Below are 20,651 nucleotides of genomic sequence, written 5' to 3'. Positions count from 1 at the left end.
ATTTAGAAATTTAAATATGCGATCGTTGTTTTTTCGAAGATTCGGGTATGGGATTATGGTGAGTTTACTAAGGGAACTTCGTAGTTTAAACTCTATAATCACAGATGTTATGGCACAATTTCCGAGCCTAGCTTTTCAAACTGTATCATAGATGGCGCTTTACCGCGGAAAATTAAGTCTGTAATACTCTGTTACAGAATCTCTGTATCTAGGTACATTTTAGGTACATTACAAGTTGCAAAAAGGTGGTGCATACTTTTAGGATCATTTCAGAAAGACGTACTTATAAATTGGGCAGTTTAAAAAAAAAAAAAATTCTTAAATACTATACAATTTAATTTAATTATTGTCAAATAATAAATAATTATCGTTTTTTAATATTCATTTGAGGTAGTGATAAATTTGGTCGTTTCTTATTTTAATCACAATTAAATTTCTATTCTGTGCATTAAATATACATAGGTATATTAAAGTTTATCCGGTAGAACCAGTTAGTCATTTTTGGTGCATCTCAATAGAGAATATTTTCGTTAAAGCATCTGTGGTATAAAGGAGCCGGGATGTTGAACTCCAGGTCCAAACCCCGCCCTTTGTTCCTTAAGTTTCGAGCATACTTGGATGCAAAGTCGCAATTAGTTGGATAAAACACGCTTAGGAAATGGGTTATTGTGTTGAAAAAACTGGTCAAACTGGTGCAGTTTCAATGAAAAAAAGAACAAGAAATCAACAACAATTTTCATTATTGTAAGGATACGAGAAATAAACTTGCCCATATTTCTTATTGATCCCAAGGCTAATCCATAATATACACTAATATTCAATAATTATTTTGCAGTTATAACTTGCAATATTTGAAATGGTTTACCTAAGAACCTGAAACTTTTAAAAAACAATGTTATAGTAACAAAAACAAAAAAAATCATAGCATTATCTACAGCTGTTCGTACGACTTGTGAAAATTACCAGAAATTATATACTTATTCTTAATGCCACAACATTTTATACCCTTGCAGATGGTACATTGATTTTATTCAGAAGATTTAGTCAGAAGACCATATAATGTATATACATACATATTTCTGCTTTAACTTTATCGAAACTCAGAACTAGCCAACTCAGATCGTTATATTAATATTTTAATAAAATAAATCATGTAAATTCTTTGTATTTGATCTTAAAGTGATCAACAGCAGTTTTTTATTAGGTAGCTTATAATTTTGGGTTTCATTTATTAAGCACTATATATATTATACATTGCTTATTTTTTAGTTTTTAAGGAAACTGTCTGAAATTTATTAATAAACCAAAAATCAATTTAATAAAAAATATGTTTGAGCTTCGTTATTTTCAATTACAAAGCGTAATAATTTGGTATTACGTTGCTCGTTTAAGTTGCCATGAGAAACGCGTAAAATTACTAGGAAATTAATAGAAAATAAATGATAGTTATCTGTTCTTTTTAGGCAAAAGCGCAGCAAGAGTATATAAGCTTCGGCTTTAAGTCGATTCATACACTACAGAGCCCCCTATTCAATTAGAAGAGAGGTGTGTACGTGATTAAGTAATAGTGTAACACAGTAATCTTCTGCTCGCGATTTAAATGCGATTTAAAACCAAAATTTCCCATTTTCTTTCCTTAATTTTTACTGCTTAATCGGCTGCTCGAATATTTAAGAAATGAAGTCATAGTCACAGTAAATAAATTCGGCAAATCCAGCGGGTGTGGTCAAAGCCCCAAACAAGGGTCCGTTTCGGTTGTCTGAGTCCTGACCCAGGACCTTCACGCCCAAGCCCCTAAGCCCCCAAAACGGAAGGCTGGAGTGGGCACGGAAATCGTTGGGGCGTCTGCAGCCGTATAAAGTTTAATGAGCCGCAATTAATCGTACATGACAACACTATAAAAACGTTTGCGAAAAATTATGTCTTTTTTGGCGGGCTTCCTCCCTGGTTCGTTTCTCCTCTCGGAGTTTGTGTAATTGCCGGAGTCTTTGTTGAATATATCCGGGATGTGAACACTCTTTGCAAATGGGACGCAGTAAAGGCAGCGAAATATTTCATGAAGTGGATACTTTAAACACATTCGTAGGATCTGGTGGGAAGTGTTGTTCCTAACGAAGCGGCAGGGGCTTTTGCGAAGAAGCTCCTGCCAGCGATTCAGCCCAGGCGTAACCTGATCAATTTGTCATTGGAATTGCCTTTCCTAATTAACAATTTAAATAAATCGCGTCGCATTTTCAGCGGACCAAAATGTAGAAAAGTGAATGCAATTTAATTGGAAATTTAATTGCTTTTGTGGTCGGAATGTGACATGAGCGCCCGTTCACCTGTGTGTCCTGGCTCACCTTCGTCCTCCAACTTCATCCACCGCCCTCCCATTTTTCGCTCTTTTTTCGTTCCTGCTGTCGAGCTCTTAATTTAGACGTGTCCATCCATCGCTGTCGCTTGGCTTTTGTTGTTTTAATTATCTGCGGTTATATTTATTTAAATATTTACCAATTCAATTAGGGTGACCGTTTTTGTGCATCGCCCTGTTTTGTCGTTTATTATTTCATAGACGAATCGAATTGACTTTGAAGCCTCTCCTCCCGGGGTCACTTTTGCAGCCCGAAAGTAATTTCAATTAATATAATGTCATATCTGACAAATGGTCTGTGCAGACATCGCATCCTGAGATCTACGAAAAAACCTTGCAGACAGTTTAAGCCCGTCTGCCCCCCATTCGGTTGGCCCCCACACGGATATTCTTTCCGAGTTTTTCTTTTGGCTGGCTGCGTGCCAATTATAAAAGTGATTTCGATGTAAGCTGCACCCGAGACCTAAAAGAAGACGCAGCCCCAGACTCCAGGCCACACTTACGGGCACACCCGAACCCGGAGCTCACTTCCGTCAACGGGAAGTCATAAGACGTATGAACTTGTCGCCATTGCCGGCGAAGGAAGACGCAGTCGAAGTCGAAGTCGCAGCCAGGACCAAATCCAAAAGCCGGAGCAGAGGTGGCGGGAGCGTCCTGACAGATTCCTCTGTTGGTTTAGTTTGCTTGGGCTTGACTCGAGCCAAAGAAATGCGATAAATTGAATGACTGACGACGCAGTAAATACTTTTCAGACGGCGGCGGAGCGGAGGGTGTGTGTGTTGGGGAATCACTTGGATCAATTTCCACATCCACACACGACAAATTGCGCGTGGTTAGGTTTTCTTTCGAAGCTCGCTCTTATCCATTTTAGTTTGCCATGTGTACTCATAGTGGATGGGGAACGGGTGATTGGATGGAACGAGCAGCTGACAAGGTGCAAATGGTGTGGATTTGACGGGTGGGCGGAAGGAGCTGTCAACTCGGGAAACTCGTGACTCGATTACAGGAAAATGCAACTGAGACGGCGATTCCGCAGCTGCTTTCCCAATCCAAAACCCTCCTCCAGAAGCTAGCAACATAATTACGCCTATTTTTTGGATTCTACCAAAATCCACTGCCCTTTATCCGCTCATGGATGCAGCGACTTTGTATCCTTCGGCACATCCTGCCTGCCTTTCTGCCGCCCTGCAAGTAACACACTAATTTGAATGCATAAAAACTCACCCAAGCGCTGATTGTGTTTGCCCAAAGTCTCGTTTCATAATTTTTGCACAAATTGCGGTTTTTCAGGCAACGAACAGCGAATGGCGAATGGCGAACGGCTAACAGCCAGCAGCTACAACAGCCAAACGCTTTGGCAACTAATAAAAATGACCAACTCTTTTGCCCATCCCGACCCCCTGGCATTCGCACCAAACTCCCAACCACCGCCATTCCCAACTCCCACCTCCATAAATGTGTAAAAATTGACGCCGCAGCCGGGAAAGAACGGATTCCGGATTCGTTAGCCAGACGGCACAGATAGGGGATAAATAGGGGGAGCGGGTCAGTGCTGGCCACTTTTGTTGCCAACTCGACATATTTCAATCACGTAAATTTATTACGTAAACATTTGCTTTGCTTTTCGCACACAATTACGACGGAAGGAGGGGATCAAATGGTGGCGCGGCGGAAGGGACGCAGAGCCACCGCAGGATGCGCGGGGAAAACGCATAGGGGTCGCCGAGGCTCCAATGCAGGAACACAAATTTCAATTTCAATCTTTTCATGCTGCTCTCCTGCATAAGCACATCGCAGCCCCCCGCATCCGTGCCCCCCATCTACCGAAGCCCACCGGCCAACCCCACGCCCCCTCCTTGGTCTCCTTTCCGGAGGCCCAAGCGAGGTAGACCGTCGTCGGCCTTCTGCTCGCCCGTAATATTCATAATGGATTTACCAATATGGTGAACAATTTTTATTAATGCAACCGACAAGCCGGGCAGCAAGAAGTGAGATGTCAGACCTGCCGCCGCCCGCTCCGCCCCCCAGAACGTCCTTTAGGTCTATATCAACACGGGCGGCAGCTGTTTGGCTGGTGGATGGTGGAGCACATGTATGCGTGGGTCTTCGCCTGTGTGGGTGTCGCTTTGGTTAAATGGGCTTTTGGCTTTTTGATCTTTAAATGTTTGTACAACGCTTTGATGTTCATATGCTGCTGGCCACCAGCCGTTTTGCTTTCCGTTTTCCACTTTTTTCTGCTATCTCGGGTTGTTGGCCATGTTCTTTTTTTACGGGCCAGGTGGCAAGTGCTCTCTAACTTATGTTACAATCGGGGATTCATAATGTCTGCAGTCAATTTTTTAACCAATTATTTGAAAAATTTTGAATACAATATATTAATTGACTTCTGCTACGAGAGCTTTCGATATATACATATATTACAATAAATTATATTATTTTAATATATATTTTTATTATTATTATATTATAATACAATAACTAATGCAAATGAATAAAAGATAAGCAGAAAACGTTTTGGTTATTGGAATAATTTGTTGGTTAGATTTTAACTAAGGAGAACTAGCTAGGAGAAACCATTCAAATTGTAATTCAACTTCTTAGATAAGCCAATGCTAAAAGAGTAATTTATAAAAAAAATACCCTTAGTAAGATTACAACTGAATGATAATGCCCTGATTCCTCAATCTTTCGCCAATTTAAACAGTCGCCTTCATTACACTCAATCAACATGTACGAGCAACAATCACCTCGAAAACAGAGTAATGACAAATTAATGGCGTCGGGGTGGGTCCTCAGCAGGATCTCAGAAACTAAGTGGGTTTCCTGGTTCCACGGACAGACAGAATTCCTCATAATCAAAATCAGATAGACTGTGCGTTAATAAGTTTGCCTCTCTGCTGTTCGGGACACGAAAAACCACCTGCCCAACTTGACGTGGGTTGGCAGGCGTTGAAAATTCTCTGGTCGGGGAATTGAAGGCGAATTGGAGGGCGACTGTCCTGGCATTCAATAATTGAAATATTTGCATAATTATTAACTCCCCTTGCCAGAGGGAATCTCATTAAATTGCGCCTAAGCCCCGCACTGGACCAGATCCACTAAATTGCGGAGAAGTCAAAAGAGCGTAAATCTAGCGGCAGAAAAGTTCTCAGTGGACGAGAAAATAAAACTATAAAGGAGCATGCCTAAAAGCGCACTTCACAGGGCGTCGGAGGAGGCGGATTCGCGTGGGAGTCGGCCTGGCGGCAACTTTTCCGACTCCTTGGAGTCCGGAGTTGGGAGTCGGCAGTCGGCAGTCGGCAGTTGGGAATCAGGATTCAGGATTCAAGAGCAACGGCGTCGGCAGGGCATATGAACATACAAAATATTCCCTACAAAGGAGTTGATTACACAAAGGAAAATTACGACGAATCATTTCCGCTGCTTGGCTGCTTACACGACCAGCGCACGGTGCTCAGACCCCTTTTCCTTATTTTCCCTTTGCAAAATGGGCGGGCCATTTGGTAAACGGCAGCAAAAACAAAGCCTTCCTGCATCGCCTTCCTGCGCACCAAGTGAGATAGCAAAAAATGTGAAATAGGTTCGGTTTTGCCGTTTCCTTGAGCTTGAATCCTTAAAGCTGGAGCTTCTGCTTTGCTACTTACATACATGTATACTAACATCAAGTTGACAACTTTTCGGGACCACATAAATTATATTTAATTGAAATTCTTTCGGCCCCCAACGCAGCTCGAAATTAGCGAACATCGCCAAGACAGACAGCGGCCAACTTTGCTGAACTCATAAATCGCTCGGGTGTCAGCGCATTAGCCATCCAGCGACATGCCATTGCAGAGCACATGGAGCCACGAGGTGGCCTACCTCCGCGGACTTGTAAACGTCAACGATCGTCTAATGTTTCCATGCGTCATAAATTTCATTGAAAAGCGCTTCCGTTGCGCCATTTCCAGACGTTTCGCAGCACTCGAGGGTCCGAGGGTCGGGAGCACGTATACAAGGAGCAAGGATACAAGGAGGGCGGCTACAAGGATACCTGGCCCCTTGGCACACACATACTGCTACGAAATGCATAAGGGAAATGAATTGCTTTACGAGCAACCGCAGTCCCAAACGACGAAAAGGACGAGCTGGAAAGGACGAGCTGCTTGGGCAGCTCAGGGAATATGCAACTGTAAATCAACACCCGAGCAGTTGTGGGGGCGTGCCGTTTTGTAGGCGTTTATAAGCTGTCGAAAGTAGTTAGGCGTTTTTCATAATTTATTTATGGCCGCCGGAGGGAGCAGCGGCGTTTAAGCATGTTTTATATTAAGTGCGCACGGTTTATGGCTCAGTCGGCCATAAAGAGGAATTAGTAGGGCGCGACGCAGCACACTTTTTGCCGACTTCGCCGACTATGCAAATCGGGGCTTTGCTCCGGGACCTGCGAGATCTGCTGCCAGACGACCCATTGTAGGTCCTTGGATTGGCGGCAAACTTCGCTCGCAATTGAAGCGGTGCAGCTCAGCCATTGGTAAACAGTTATCCGCAAGTTAGGCTACTAACACGATTATAACATTTGCTGCAAATAAAACTCGCAAACTTCGCCGAAAACTTTGGCTGGGGCGGAGGGAAAGTTGCCACAAACGACTGCCAATTGATGTTGTTAATGAAATAATTTCTTATAACGGCCGGCAAAGTTTCGCCGAGCAGCAGGCCGGGAAAGTGAAACGCAGCGTTTAAGTTTGCGGTTGCCTTGCCGATAATTTGGCATAGATTTCCCCCTCCCCTCCCCCGGGCTCCTTACACTTTCCCGGCTCCTTGAGTGCAAAAAGAGCAACTCGAGAGCTGGCTACATTTATAAATTGTATCCCGCGTCCGGCCCAAGTCCTTGGAGTCCATTGTGCATTTGGGCTTCATTATGCGCAACTCGTTTTTGTTTGACTTGGCCGGGGCAGGAGCTCTAAACAAATTTTCTTTTCTTGGCCGCAGCCCCCCGCCCTTCGCCTGTCCGTTCGCACTCATCAGCAGGGTCCTTAAGTCTGCTTTCGTGCCATTGTGCGCTTTGTTTAATGTTATGTAAACTTTTGCTCTATGGCCACTCTTCCCTGGGCTGCCACACTCACTTCTATCTGTTCAGCCATTCATTTGCGCTTTCAAATGTTCTGTAGCTCCTTTCTGCCACCTCTACACCAACCAACCAACCTCCCACCCAGCTTTACACCCCAGGTCGACCCACTTAAAGGTCCTTAAAGCTGCGCCAGATTGAGCCATTGCATCCAGTGGGCAAAACACGACGGGTGGCTATGAATTTTTGCCAAACTGACAAATTTCTTGCTTCGCTGGCTGCGCGAGGCCAAATGATTGATGGCTTTTCAATATGGCAACCGCATCAGCCACAAATGTAAATACTTGCCCCTCGTCCTTATCGCAGGACCGCCAGCCTCAGCCTCCACTCCTTCGCTGGCGATAGACCGCCGACTTCCATGGCATCAAGTTAAGCACTCAATCGTGGATTACATGCGTTTTATTTATGATTTTCCTCGCTGGTATTACGGAATGTTTCCCTTTGGCTTATTTTTATTGTCATTTATTGTCGGTTTTGGATCTGCGTGCTCCGGGGAGGCTGGATTCGATTTTTGCTTTTACTTTTCCCCCTCGCTTGACGAGTTTTTTCGCTGGAACTTTCGGCTGGGCAACTTTGCTGTGCACCACAACTTTGGCTGCCAAGTGGCAACATTTAATTGCTCAGAAAAATATTTTCCAAAAAATCAAAAACGATGAAGTCGAAATAATAAAAATGTTGTCAATTGTTGTATTTTATGATGTTGCCCAAAAGTTTCCAACACAGGCGAGATTTCAGACAAGCACTCGAGCAATTTGTTGTATTTTAGATTTTGTTGTCAGCTGAAGTCTAGTTAAAAAGTTTTTATACTTTCCATCGGAGAGTTTTGGGACTGGCAGTGGGATGTTTTCAGTCAGCTTACCGCTCTGGATATCCCATTTAATTTGTGTTCCATGAGGGTTTTGATCATTTAATAAGGTTGTAGTCATTATTAGTAAGGGGTAACTATATTGGGTAACTATATTGTAAATATATATATATATTATAAAATAAATAGAGCCAAATACACTGCATTCGTATCAGTATGCTTCACTTTAAAATGCAACATTTGAAATGTAAAATCACGGACAACCACATTTAAGGGCTCATTTGGACAGTTCGAGGAAACATCCTGTATTAACATTCGAGTTCAGAATGCTGTGTGAAAAAATTACCATTTGACCCAACGAATGTGTGCCAAAAATCTGCAGAAAAAATTAACATTTTTATGCTAGCCATCAAAGCGCAGAGCCGATTAAAGCGCATTAAGGCTTTAACCACCGACTACGTTCTTTACAGTTTACAGTTCTTGGTCTTTCTTTCTACTTTTTTCTTTGCTCTGTGAGTGGGAATCTTTTATTTTGAAAAGCGTCAGTGGAGTCCAAAATGGGTATATATGTTTATGGAAAGGCTTGCACCCCACAAGGAAGGTGGTACTACTCTTAGCTTCCCGTGCCGGTGATCTTGTTCAAATGAAGTATATGAATCCGAGATGACTGGGTTACTCAAGTGTACTTTGCTCCTCGAAACAGGTATCTCCAGTTCGACTACTGGATTTTCTCCTGTTTTGGTAGTTTTTCTGTTTCTCGGGCGGCGATTGCGGATTTCTATGCTGATGTTTGTTGTTTGCTCGGTGCACTTAATGTAATTAATTTTAATTAAAATCCAGCGGGGACGTGAAAAAAAATTTGCCACAGTAATGAGCACGAAAGTCCGTCCATCCGACTGACTGAGTGTCGAATGGTGAACTTGCCGGCATCCTCCGGCGCAGCCCCCCTCCGCCCCCTTCGCATATCTTTTCGCGCCTGTCGAGTTGAGAAGAAAAAAGGTAGCCTGCTATTCAGGACCCTCCTTTCGTGGGTTAAGCGCAAATAACAGCAGACACTGCTGAATGGCTGTGTGTATGGGTGGTGGGTGTGTGTGTGTGCGGGTGTGTGGGTGAGGGGTGGTGCGCTGCGGTGGTGCAGCGAGTTTGTTTGGATTTTGCTGGCCCGTAAATTCACATTACATCTACGATGAAGCGTTTGGTAAACATTTTAAAGTTGCCATTTAAATTATGTGCTGCACTTTCCGAGCGGAATCGATGCCATGACTGCAAAGGGCTTACAATGGAAAATGTTTACAAATAGTTCAGCAAATACGATTGAAATTGATGCAACATATGTGTAGCCAGGTCATCAGTACTTTCGTTCTTTCTGGTCAAACAAAAATACCGCAGTTTTTATCAACATTTCATCATTAATTCTGATTCAAATGTGTAGTTAGCATTGCGCACCAAGAGTGCTAAGGCAACTAGCAGGCGTGGATTTATGCTATACTAAGCATATAAATTAATCCCAGTATAAGCGTTTCAATGACGATTTGTCTTTAAAAGTTCCATAAAGTTTTCCACGAATGTGATTTAAAGCCATAATGAGTGAAATTTTCGTACTAGACCTTCTGATGTTGGCTAAGAGAATGCACACTTATTATTTAGAATTTACCAAACCCTGTTTTTTCCTGGAAGAGCGTTTCACTTTTCAGCCAACTTACGAAAAACAGAGCCCCGTAATGCACACAGACACCCATATGGGACAGACAGACAATAGAGACTCCTCCACGCCCCATATTGACAATGGGCTTGGGTGTGGGTGTGTGTGAGTGAGTCTGTTGCACCTGGTGGGTTCTAAAAGTCCTCCGCCCTTTTAAGCGGCAGCTGCGTTGCACTTTTTGTTGGCCGCCTCCTGTGCCGTAAACAAATAGAATTCTTTTCCACAGCCACCCATCCATATACGAAAAGCGTACATACATACTTGCCCCACCTCGACTCCGTGTCTCTGTGTTTGCCTAGACATTGCATTTTTACCTCCTACACCGATTCACGCGCTGTTGCACAAAGCAAAGTCGGCGTTTCCTACCGCCCTCCGCTCCACCTTCTGTCAAGGCTCAATTGCTAGGCTACGTTTCGCTGGCTCCTCGAGTTCTCCATGCGAGGAGCGCCTGGCTGGAAAATGCGAGCTGCAAAATGCGGCGCGTCAAACAAATAGAAAAATGTTGCACGTGGCCGGGAAATTAAAATAAATCAGAGCCGGCGCTGGAGAAAACTGACGGGCTATGAGGCATACTGAGACCTCATGTATGGAAAACAAAGACTGCAAGTCAAATAAAAATGTTGCCTTTAAATGGAAAGTCAAATGGAAAAACCAAACTCGACAGTTTTGGCCACTATGGATAGCACAAGATAGCACACAATTTCCAAAAGCTCCAAATGATAATCCACCGACTTTAATAAGTATGTAGAACAGAGGCTTAACAAATTGTAGAACGATTGAAAAGTCCAATAGTCAGGTGCTTTCCAAACACAATATACATATTTATGAAGCCAATTAATAGTAATATTGTAAATGGTCATTCAATGGCATTCAAATTCCAGATTTGTAAAGACAAGTTAAGGCCAGAATTTATTCGAACTTATCTTAGGTAGCCACTGAATGACAGCAGCCGCAACGGAGGCGACGCTTAAGCGACCCTCTAATCCTGTTAACGAGACAGCAGGAGACATAAACACACCAGAACAAACACCGCCACGCACACACTCACACTCGTGCAACACACATCCGTCACAGCGCACAGCATAGACACAAACCCACCGCAGGCGCTAACTAGCGTGGACACCAACACGCAGGACCAACGGCAGGAACAACAACAAAGTGGAAATAGTTTAAGCTGCTGAAGGGTGCGGGGTGTGGGGTGCGGGGTGTGGATGGAGGGGGATAAAAACTGAAGAGTTTATAAAATTAACATCGTCATGACATCCAAGCAGACGCCGGCACTGCACTCGGCCCCCCGCCCAGGACATTCGGAATATCCTTTGAGCCCGCTGTTGCTGCTGTTGCTGCTGTCGCTTTGCATTTGTGTGGGGCTAGTCTGATTTATGGGAGGGCATGGGTCTGTGTGTCTGTGCGAGTGTTTACGTCTCGTGTCGTGTTGGCATTTGTCGTTACAAACTTAATTAATGCTATGTCGGGGAGGAGACTACCGCCCCGCTCGGCTGCGAGCTCTTGACTTTTGTCGAGCCAGGCAAAAATGTGCAACCAGGACACGCTGTCAGTTTCAGCTGACGTTTGGTGTTTCGGCAAGCGAGTCTGCAGCTCTTGTGTGTGGAAAGTCCGCAGATTAATCAGGACTCTGCTCCTGGGAGGGAAATATAATTTTAGGGCATTTGCAATCGTTATCTGGAAATACCATCAAGCCATTGCCTGGCAACGCCGCAATCCTTTGGCGGAATCCTCCTGGCTTATGACATCTTCATGCCCCAAAGTCCCACTTAGAGGAGCGACCCACCTCTTCGGGTCTTAATTTCGGTAATGCCATGCTGCTTACCCGGCTGGCAGTTAACTGTATTGTTTACAGGACTCTCGTCAGGAGCCAGAAGTCCTGATTGTTTCCCTGAGCCGTGCCAAGCTCCTATCCACTTGTTTGCTATTTGACTTAATTTAATGAAAATGTTGCAACCTGCAATTTACAAAACTAACGCCAACAAAACTTGAGATTGTTTGCTCGCTCCTCCTGGTCCTGCTCCTTGAGCCACTACAACGTCTTTGGGTCTCCAGTGCTCAGAGCCTGCTCCTGGGATGCGGGCTCAGTTCTAAGTACACATCGAGAACGCTGCCATCTTTTTCCTGGGCGGAGAAGTCAAACAAACGAATGCAAAAGGTTTTTAACTGCCTCCAGCAGTCTCAGAAGTAAAAATGTGCTAAAGTGGCAGAAGGCGATGTTTGCCGAGGGAGGGCCTGGCTTGGAGTTTCTGCCCCATTATGGTGATTGCATCCGGGTTGCAAGTAGTATCTTAGAAACTCTTAAGTCATCCATAAATCTGATCATTTCATTCCTTCGTCTTTCAGTTCTCCACACTGGCTTTGCCGCATTGAACCTGGCATCATTTCTCTCATCTATGCGCAACTAATTTGCAATGATGAGTTATCAGAAAGGTAAGTCGCCCATCGCAGGATACATTCATTACCTTCCTGTCCGTGACACATCCCAAATTGCTGACCCATCCATTGGAGCAGACTCGGATCGAAAACGCTGGTCGGAGCGGCATTTGGGGACCTCATCTACGGGTCAATCAATTTGTAAGCATGTCGAATACTTTTTTGAGGGCCACGATGCGTACGATTTTTTATAGGACTGGCCAAATCTACGACACAATACAATTTACAGTAAATCAGCTAAAAGCAAAATTACGCGGGTCATTCCCAAACAATTTGCTCGACGACGAGCACAACAAAAGATAAGGATGCGTTCGAGCATTAAAAAGGAACCGAGTCGCAGAGAGCAGTGTACTTGCAGTGGATGCTGGGCGGGGGCAGCGATACAATCGAACAAAGGAGAGTGCTGCATACTTTCGGGGGTTGGTCCTGGCCAGTCTGCCAACTAATGAGCTTCCATGAATCGACATGAATCGGTTGGCGATCGGGGAGCCGCGGAAGTTGGCTGTGGGATGAAACGCCCTTCCAGCTAGTTTCGAAATTAATTGCCGCCAGTTTTGTGCTCGCCTGGCCCGGCCGGGCTAAAAGCGCGATGGCTCAGTGGCTTAGGCGGTCGGAGGCCGACAATGTCGGCAATATCCTATGCTGCGCCGTTCAATTAACTTGTGCGACAATCCAATCAAAAGTGTATTAAAGGCCCGTTTACGGGGCCATCGTCATCGCCATCGCCATCGCCGTTCCCTAGCCGATCCGGGATGCGACCACGAGACCATTTTGCAGAGCCAGCCGCTGTCGATAACAGCAATTACATAAATGTTTTTATGGCAAAAGCCTGTTGGTGAGGGGAGAAGGGCAGGGGGAGAGGCGGAAAGCCTATCGCGATGCAAAGTGCCCAGCGCCAGCGATTGCTGGCTGACCAACTGCGATTTAATGGCGTCCGCTGGAACAGCTGCAGTTCAATGTGTCCACAACAAAAAGTACTTTGCAATTAAGGCATACACATTAACATTATAACGCCTACGAGCTTTGGCCAATGCCGTTGGGTTGGAGAGGGGAAAGAGTTAGTATCGGGAATCATAGCTCTCAGCGGGAGTAATAGCCATCCAGTCCTTCGCCCAATTTATTTAGCTACTCGTAATATTTAGCAAATACGTTCAATTGGTCCTGGAGACCCACATGCTTGAATTCAGGCAATCACAATTTTTATTTACATGGCTGAGCGAGGTCTTTCTTTTCTTCGGAGGAACACGTGCCTTTCTGCCCTCGAATCGAACTACATAAATAAGCGAAAGCGAACGACGAGGCCCCAGTCCTACTTACTACTAAATCTGGGACGGGACTGGGGGAAAACTTTTCCAATTTTCCCCTTTTTATCGTAAATTACGCACGATTCAATATTTGGCCTTTTTACTGGCTTGTGTTTTGTCTCTGCGTCGTCTGCCCTTTTTCTGCCTGAATAGCTGCCGGAGTGGGTTCAAGGAGCGAGTAAATGGTGGGTGGTCCGGGTGGCTCCTCACTTTGTCCTTGCTGTTTTGCTATTTCTTCTGTGTCTCCCTATCGTAAATAAGAAATCTCATACGTGCGTAGGCCTCTCATGAGATACAGCTTAATCTAGCCCCCTTGCCCACGAGCTCATCTGCTTTATGAATGAACCAAAAGTTAGTTTCACTTTTGTTTCTGGCCGAGTCTTTCCCTCTAATCGAAATTGGCCATGGTTCACAAGTGTAATGATTGTTTTTCTATGCGGGGTAATTTATTTAGCATTATTTATATGGATTTTAGCCGAACGAGGAGTGGTATAATTGGGGAGAAAGTTTTCCTATTGCTTACCGTAGGGTCTGTGGTCCTTAGTTATAGTACATGAAATATATATCTGAATGTAGGAAATGAAATGTATATAGACAAGCCTTTAGTTTAAATATCCCTTGATTATTTTGATATTCCAGCACGTAAACTATTAAATTTAATAATCGGTTGTTAGGCTAAAAAATTGCACAAGATTGGTGAAAAATGATTCTCCCGAAAGACTTTTGTGGCTGCTGCATACAAAATCAGAGCGTCTCAACGACCTCAACACGTTCGCAGGCCCTATGCCCAGGCTACCTTCCTGAACCTTCCACACAGATACAGACACATACACAGGCGAAGACACAGCAAAGACACAAACACACACGCAGATGGGCTATCGGTGTGCGCTGCTGTGCTGCTCTGCGCCCAATTGTATGCAACGGCTTTTGTGTCAAAATTTTTATGCCGTGCATGGCACGCAAACGTGTGCAAAAAAGGAGCCCGGTGGATTGGAGTGGAGTGAATAGTCAAACGTAGACCCGAAACTACAGGGAACAACAATGACAGCAGGGGCAGTAAATTGAAAGACCGAAGACACGGAATTGGTAGACCAATAGGTGTGGGAGCTGGAGGAAGGGAGGGACCAGTAGTAGACGACCAAACTGATTCAATTAAATCAGTCCAATTGAAGCGGCTGACGAAATGTGTGGCGAGTGTGTGCCTGGAATATTTAAGCTGCCACAAAGGCCGACGACGCACTTGCTGCAGCCGCAGCTGGAGTCGCGTTTAAATGAAGGCTTTAAGCCAGTACGGCGAACTTTGTCATTATCGCAGGGCCAACTCCTGCAGCCAAATGGTGCCACCGAAAAAGTTGTCGCATCGCAGTTTATACAAATAACTGCACATTTTGTTTGAGCCACACTTGCACACGTTTTTTTTTTTAATGCTGCACGCCGTTTTTTGCCGCGTTTTTGCAGCGGAATCAGCGAACCAAGCGCCAAACAACAGCAGCGCCATTTGAGTCGGGCCTGGACGAGTGGATCCCGCGACTTTTGTCGCGTATCGCATTAATATCTCAATTTATAGCAATTTATAAAAATATGAAAAACGCTCAAACGGGTGGAAAATGCTGCGGCATTGCGGGGCCACCCCGGAAATAACATTTAAATGCGCCTTTTTGTAGCTGATTCCCCAGCCCCACATCCGCCCACATTTGCATGGCCGCCAGTTGCGCCTAACGAAGGCCCCGGGGAATGCAACTGGAGGCTTCGGTTCTCCCGTTTAAATAAGGATTTGCGCTTGCCCGGCTTTAAAGGGATTCCAGTGGAAATTTCCATATTCCCCAACTGGGATGGCATTTCATTTTCAGCCGCCTTCCACTCGCCGTGCTCACTGTGCGCCATCCCCAAGAAGGGAAAACTTTTTAGCACCCAGGCATCGGGCTCTGTGTGAAAATCACTCAAAATTGTGTTTAACTAAGCGTAAAAATTATAAGCAAATTAATTTGCACAAATCACAACAACAGCAGGAGCAGCGAACACAACACACAACAATAGTGACCGGGCTTGCAGCAGAAACTTTTATGAAACAATCAGGCAAAGGCAGCCCTGTTCCGTCGCACTCCCTCCGGTCGGGCTGGGTCTTGGGTTTGGCTGCTTCCACTGGGTCCGCTCGGATCCGGGCCCGGATTCCAGATCCTCCAGATCCCGCCTGAGCCTCGGCCCGGAGCAACTGACGCGGCAACCAAACGAAATGGGGAGCAGGGTGGGAATAACCGGCAATTTATCTGCATAAAAGCGCAGTGTGCAAGTTTGACGTGGATGTCTGTCTTGATGGGGATTGATGGGTGTGTGGGCTGGGAATGGGAAAAACTTTGCTGGCTCTGCTGTCGGAAATTTTAGTACGGATTCCACTGAGCTCGGGGAGCGGGGGATTAAAGATTGAACACGACACTTATGGAAGATATTTCAATTACTTCTTTAAATTCAGTAAGCTCCGAAACATCCCCGGCTTCAACTGCCCCTTCCCGTTTCACGGTTGACAAGTACAATTAAAACTTAGAATAAACAGAATTTCAAGAGCAACATAATTTAAACACCCTCGTTGAAATCATTGCCATCATTAATTTTCGCACAACAAAAGGCGCTGACTGGAAATGTCCCTTAATGTTCACTAAAAAGGGTCGGTCAGCCTGAAGGGTCGGATGGCCTGAAGACGGGGTATATGGCTGGGATGTTCCTTAGCACTTTTTAATTGACTTCAATTGGGAAATATTTGGGCAAACTTCTACTGTTGCTTTTCCATTTAGAAAAATCAACAATTAAAAGGAGCACAATAGAGAAGAAGTACAATAAGGTTCACCCACTTGAGTCACATGTGCCCAAGGCGGCATTCCGAATCTCCCAAATTTATGCCTCGGCTTCGCTGAGGGCTCATTAGAGGATTCGGGGTGGCGAAGACGGAGGCGGAAGCAACGTCCATTTGCATTTTGTAAATTGTTGCCAACGCAGCCCTGAAATATTTGACAAGGGGGGCGTGGCACAGCCCCAAACATTGTTCGCTGGCTTTGCCTGCGTTTAATTATAGGCGCAAATAAATGTCTATCATTTTGGGTTGGGTTGTCCAGGGGGCTCCCCTCGCCTTGAATTATGTGGCAGGGTTTTAATGAGCTATCGAGACTGGTGGGTGGTGCGTTTGCTGGTGTCCTTGGGAGTTGGGGATGTACATCGAACATCGCTTGACAGTTCGTAGAGCCATGCAACTAATCAAGGCTTAGCCATAAGTTTCAGGACCTGCTTGCGAATCGTTTAATCTGGCTTTAACGAGGCTTGACTCCTTTCACCCATGCCCATCCATCATCTGTCCACCGCCCGACTGCACTCCACTCCCCCTCAGTTGGTTGCCGGACCAAGCCCCCTCATTAACGCCCCAATAATTAAACTCAATTAATGGCCAAATGACCAATCAACTGGCACAGAGAGGGCACATCAAAGGCTACACCGAAATGCATCGACCTCCCGTCCTCATCTTTCCCGATCAAACGGGTCGACCACGAAAACATCTCCCTGGGGCCACCCGCTAACAACTTCATTTGTCTCTGTTAAGACCCGTCTTGGCTTAGCAGCCTGGAGTCCTGACAAACTCCTTTTCCCCCGTCGCACGGACTCCTTGCTCCTTATCTGGCGGAAGGTGGGGTGTTGGGTGCCTGGGTGAAGGCGGGCAGGGGCGAATCAGGGCAAACCACACGCTGTGTTATGCTTATCTTGACAGCAAACATTTACAAAAAGAAAACACCAAAAGGGGAGCGAGTGGGCCTCAAACACGTCTTTATCGCAGCGGCACAACGCATTTCCAATTTTCCTTTTGGGCTGACTCGGTGCCGACTGTAATCTGGCTTTTAAATACTCCGCAGGTAGATTAATCATCCCACTCCGAATCGGGAAACTGCTCCAACTTCGATTACCTACTCGTCTTTGAAGCAACTTCTCCAAATCCAATTATAATTGCGCTTATCAAAAATAAGTTTTCGATACTTCGAAGAGCTAAAGGAGAGCCGAAAAGAAAGACGGTGTCTTTGCCAATTTCGCCAATATGGCAATTTAATCCACACAATCAGTTTAAGGCATCGCCATTTATCTTGGCTGCCGGGGAGGGGAGGGTTGCTTGTATTACTTTTCCCCCGACTTGCGGTTACCAATTGGGGATTTCTTTCCTCGGCATCGCTGTCAATTACCTCAAGTTTAATTGAAGGTGAAATTGTGTCAGAGCAGAAGAGCATAAGTTGATGTGGTCAGCTCAGATGTTCCGGAGTGGGATTTTAGCCCAAGTTACTTGGTGAAAGATGATACCCTTCACGTTGAGTGTGAGCGGATTATTTGGGTAGATCATAAGTATGTGAAATCATTTGATTAACAATTGTACGAACACGTAACAGAAATAGGAACCCCACAATATTGCCATGAGTGAGCAATAAGTTGTATCACTATTTGGTTTTGCTTAAAAAAGTTGCATCTTTTCATCTAAAAGGAAGTGTTTCCAATCCAATAGAATATAACTCGTCAGGATTACTTGCCGAGTCATGGAGTCTGTCCGTCGTGCCAATTTCATCTATCGGAGTAACGGGTATCTTATAGTCGAGTAAATCGACTATTGCATTACTTGTTGTATGTGAAATTTGGAATTAAAAATATTTACTCTATTTTACAAACAATAACTGTTTATTTTGTTAGTAATTTGGTCCAATTACTTTTATAATGTGTTGAATCTGTTTAGAGAAAATATGAATGTTTTTAATTTTCACAAAATATATAGCTTCAGTTCCATTATAGCTTGTTAAGAAACGTTGTCATTTGATCATAGTTATAATAGTTTTGATAGTTTATTGGTCTTCAAAAAGTTGAGTTGATAATTTTAGGTTATGAAACCGAGAGGAACAGCTTACCTAGTTTCCTGACATTTGTTGGTCACACTTTAAAAATTGTGACACGTGCTAAGAGTCGCGGCTTTTCCATCGAATGGAGAGCTTCCCTAATTACATCCGCTCCTGGGCTGAGAATTTAATGCAGAGCTTGGGCGTCTCGCACTTTCCATTTCACTTTAGGGAAATATAATAAAATCGCTCTTAAAATTCATTTCATTAAACACTCGCCAAGAGCTACGTCCCGCAGACCAGGCCGAGGACAAAGGAGCACCGCAGCAAGGAAGTCTTTTGTTTATACTCGAGTTCCGTTCCTTCGTCCTGCGTCCTGCGTCCTTCAGCCCAGTCAGTTGGGCAAATTAAGCAAGCTGACAATTTTCTTTCTCTAAACTGTACAACAACTTAATGAGCCTGCATAACTTTGCGACAACAGCAGAAAGCTGCGTGGAGGCGTGGTGGCACCCAGGAAACCAAGAGCTAAGGACTTTCCCCCAATTTCGAGAGGGCGACAGATAAAAAAAGCACGTAAACTTGGCCGGAGGCATCTCACTCGCCGAACGAACGGTGGCAAAAGTCATTATTCACTGTACTAGCTGAGGGCTCACTCTCCTCGTAACGCCTGCTAAAAAATAATCAACTTTTGCATGACTGTCACCCCAGTCCCGTCCCGAATAATTCCACGATGGCAAGTTCAGCGCAAAGTTTCATGGAGACAACATCCGTATTGCCAGCGGGTCCATGTTGCACATGGCGAATGGTGTGTGTCGAATGAGACATGGCGAATGGCAAATGGCGATGTCCTAGCCGAACTCTGGACGGGCTCCGTCTACCAATGCCGCATTAATGAAGTGATTTGGCTCTGGGAGCATTTTAGTTTTTTTGTTTTTCTCATACTTAGCTAGCGGATGTGACCGTGAGCTTCTGTTTAGTAACCAACTCCGAAAGATATACGATCCATCTGATCATTTAATTGTCACAATTTTGAATTCATCAAGTTATTTCTCATAGATATGGTATTTTAAGTTATATTTTGTGACACAACCGTAATTTTATGAAGTTAGCTCTTAAATAATACACTTAATACAAAACATCAAAATCCGAATTGTGTCGAGGTTGACAATTTGTTATTGCATGCATTTGGAAACCTTCATTCTTGATCCCGTGTCACGATGCCAGCTCTAAGGCCCAGCTCTCATTAACTTCCGCTTGAAGGTCCTGGTCGTCTGGGCCCCACTCCATCCATCCATTTCCCTGTTTGTTGCTTTATGCAAATGTTTTTCTTGGTATTATTGCCTGGCCGCGCTTCCCGCTGCCGCCGTTGTGTTTGTTGCTTTGGTTTTGCTTTTGGTTTTATAGAAAAACAGGCAAAGCAAACAAAGTTGGCGCTGCTCAGTGTTTTCTTACATGAGAGTTTTCCCTTCGGTCTGTTTGTACATATTTTAATTACGCGTCTCTGATTGGGAAGCATTTGCGGCGGGAGCTCGACGCCCTGCGACTCCGCGCCACAGCTGTCGTCATCCGAAAGGCAATTTTTGGCCAGCCCAAGTGGTTGACATCTCGGGGATGCGGGTTGAAAGGGTGCGGAAGTGTTTGCTTTGTGGGCATCGGGTTTTTTGAATATTTGTATATTTGAGTGCGTCCAGCAGAATTCATTTTTGCCAGCCGAGTGCGGAAGGCCGATTGCGGAAACGCAGGCTCCAAGCTGCCGCCGTTGCTGGAACAACCTTATGGATAAATTAGACGGTTAAATCAGGCCGAGTTTCGCCATTCATTCATATGAGGCAATAAAAACCGGCTCCAAAAGAAAGCGGCAATACAGTGTGCCACTCTTCGCATCAAATCTCATATTTCGCCAACTGCTGGCGGATGAAGAGCAGCCCGGCAACATGACTTGACAGTCTGAAGTTTCCTGGCAATTGACACCCTTTTCAGTGGAACAGTCAACCCTCCAGTCAATCTGGGTCTTCTCTTTATAAGGGTAATTCCAATAAATCGAGGGGCGCCACCCTCAGCGCGCAGAATATTACTTTTTTGCATAACACA

General features: G+C 44.8%; 1 protein-coding gene across 1 annotated transcript in view; it reads left to right on the top strand.

The window, feature by feature from the left end:
• Positions 1–20,651, top strand: part of LOC117141499 (myb-like protein AA) — a 49,830-nt gene that overhangs the window by 2,729 nt on the left and 26,450 nt on the right. The window contains exon 2 of the mRNA XM_033304986.1: positions 12,317–12,403. Coding sequence (XP_033160877.1) covers positions 12,385–12,403 — 19 coding nt within the window. The 5' untranslated portion in view covers positions 12,317–12,384. The remainder of the gene's footprint in view (positions 1–12,316; positions 12,404–20,651) is intronic.

The sequence above is a fragment of the Drosophila mauritiana genome, chromosome 3L (assembly GCF_004382145.1).
Source record: "Drosophila mauritiana strain mau12 chromosome 3L, ASM438214v1, whole genome shotgun sequence".
Lineage (NCBI taxonomy): Eukaryota > Metazoa > Arthropoda > Insecta > Diptera > Drosophilidae > Drosophila > Drosophila mauritiana.
The sequence above is the reverse complement of the archived record's forward strand: the minus strand, read 5'-3'. Positions and strand labels throughout refer to the sequence as shown.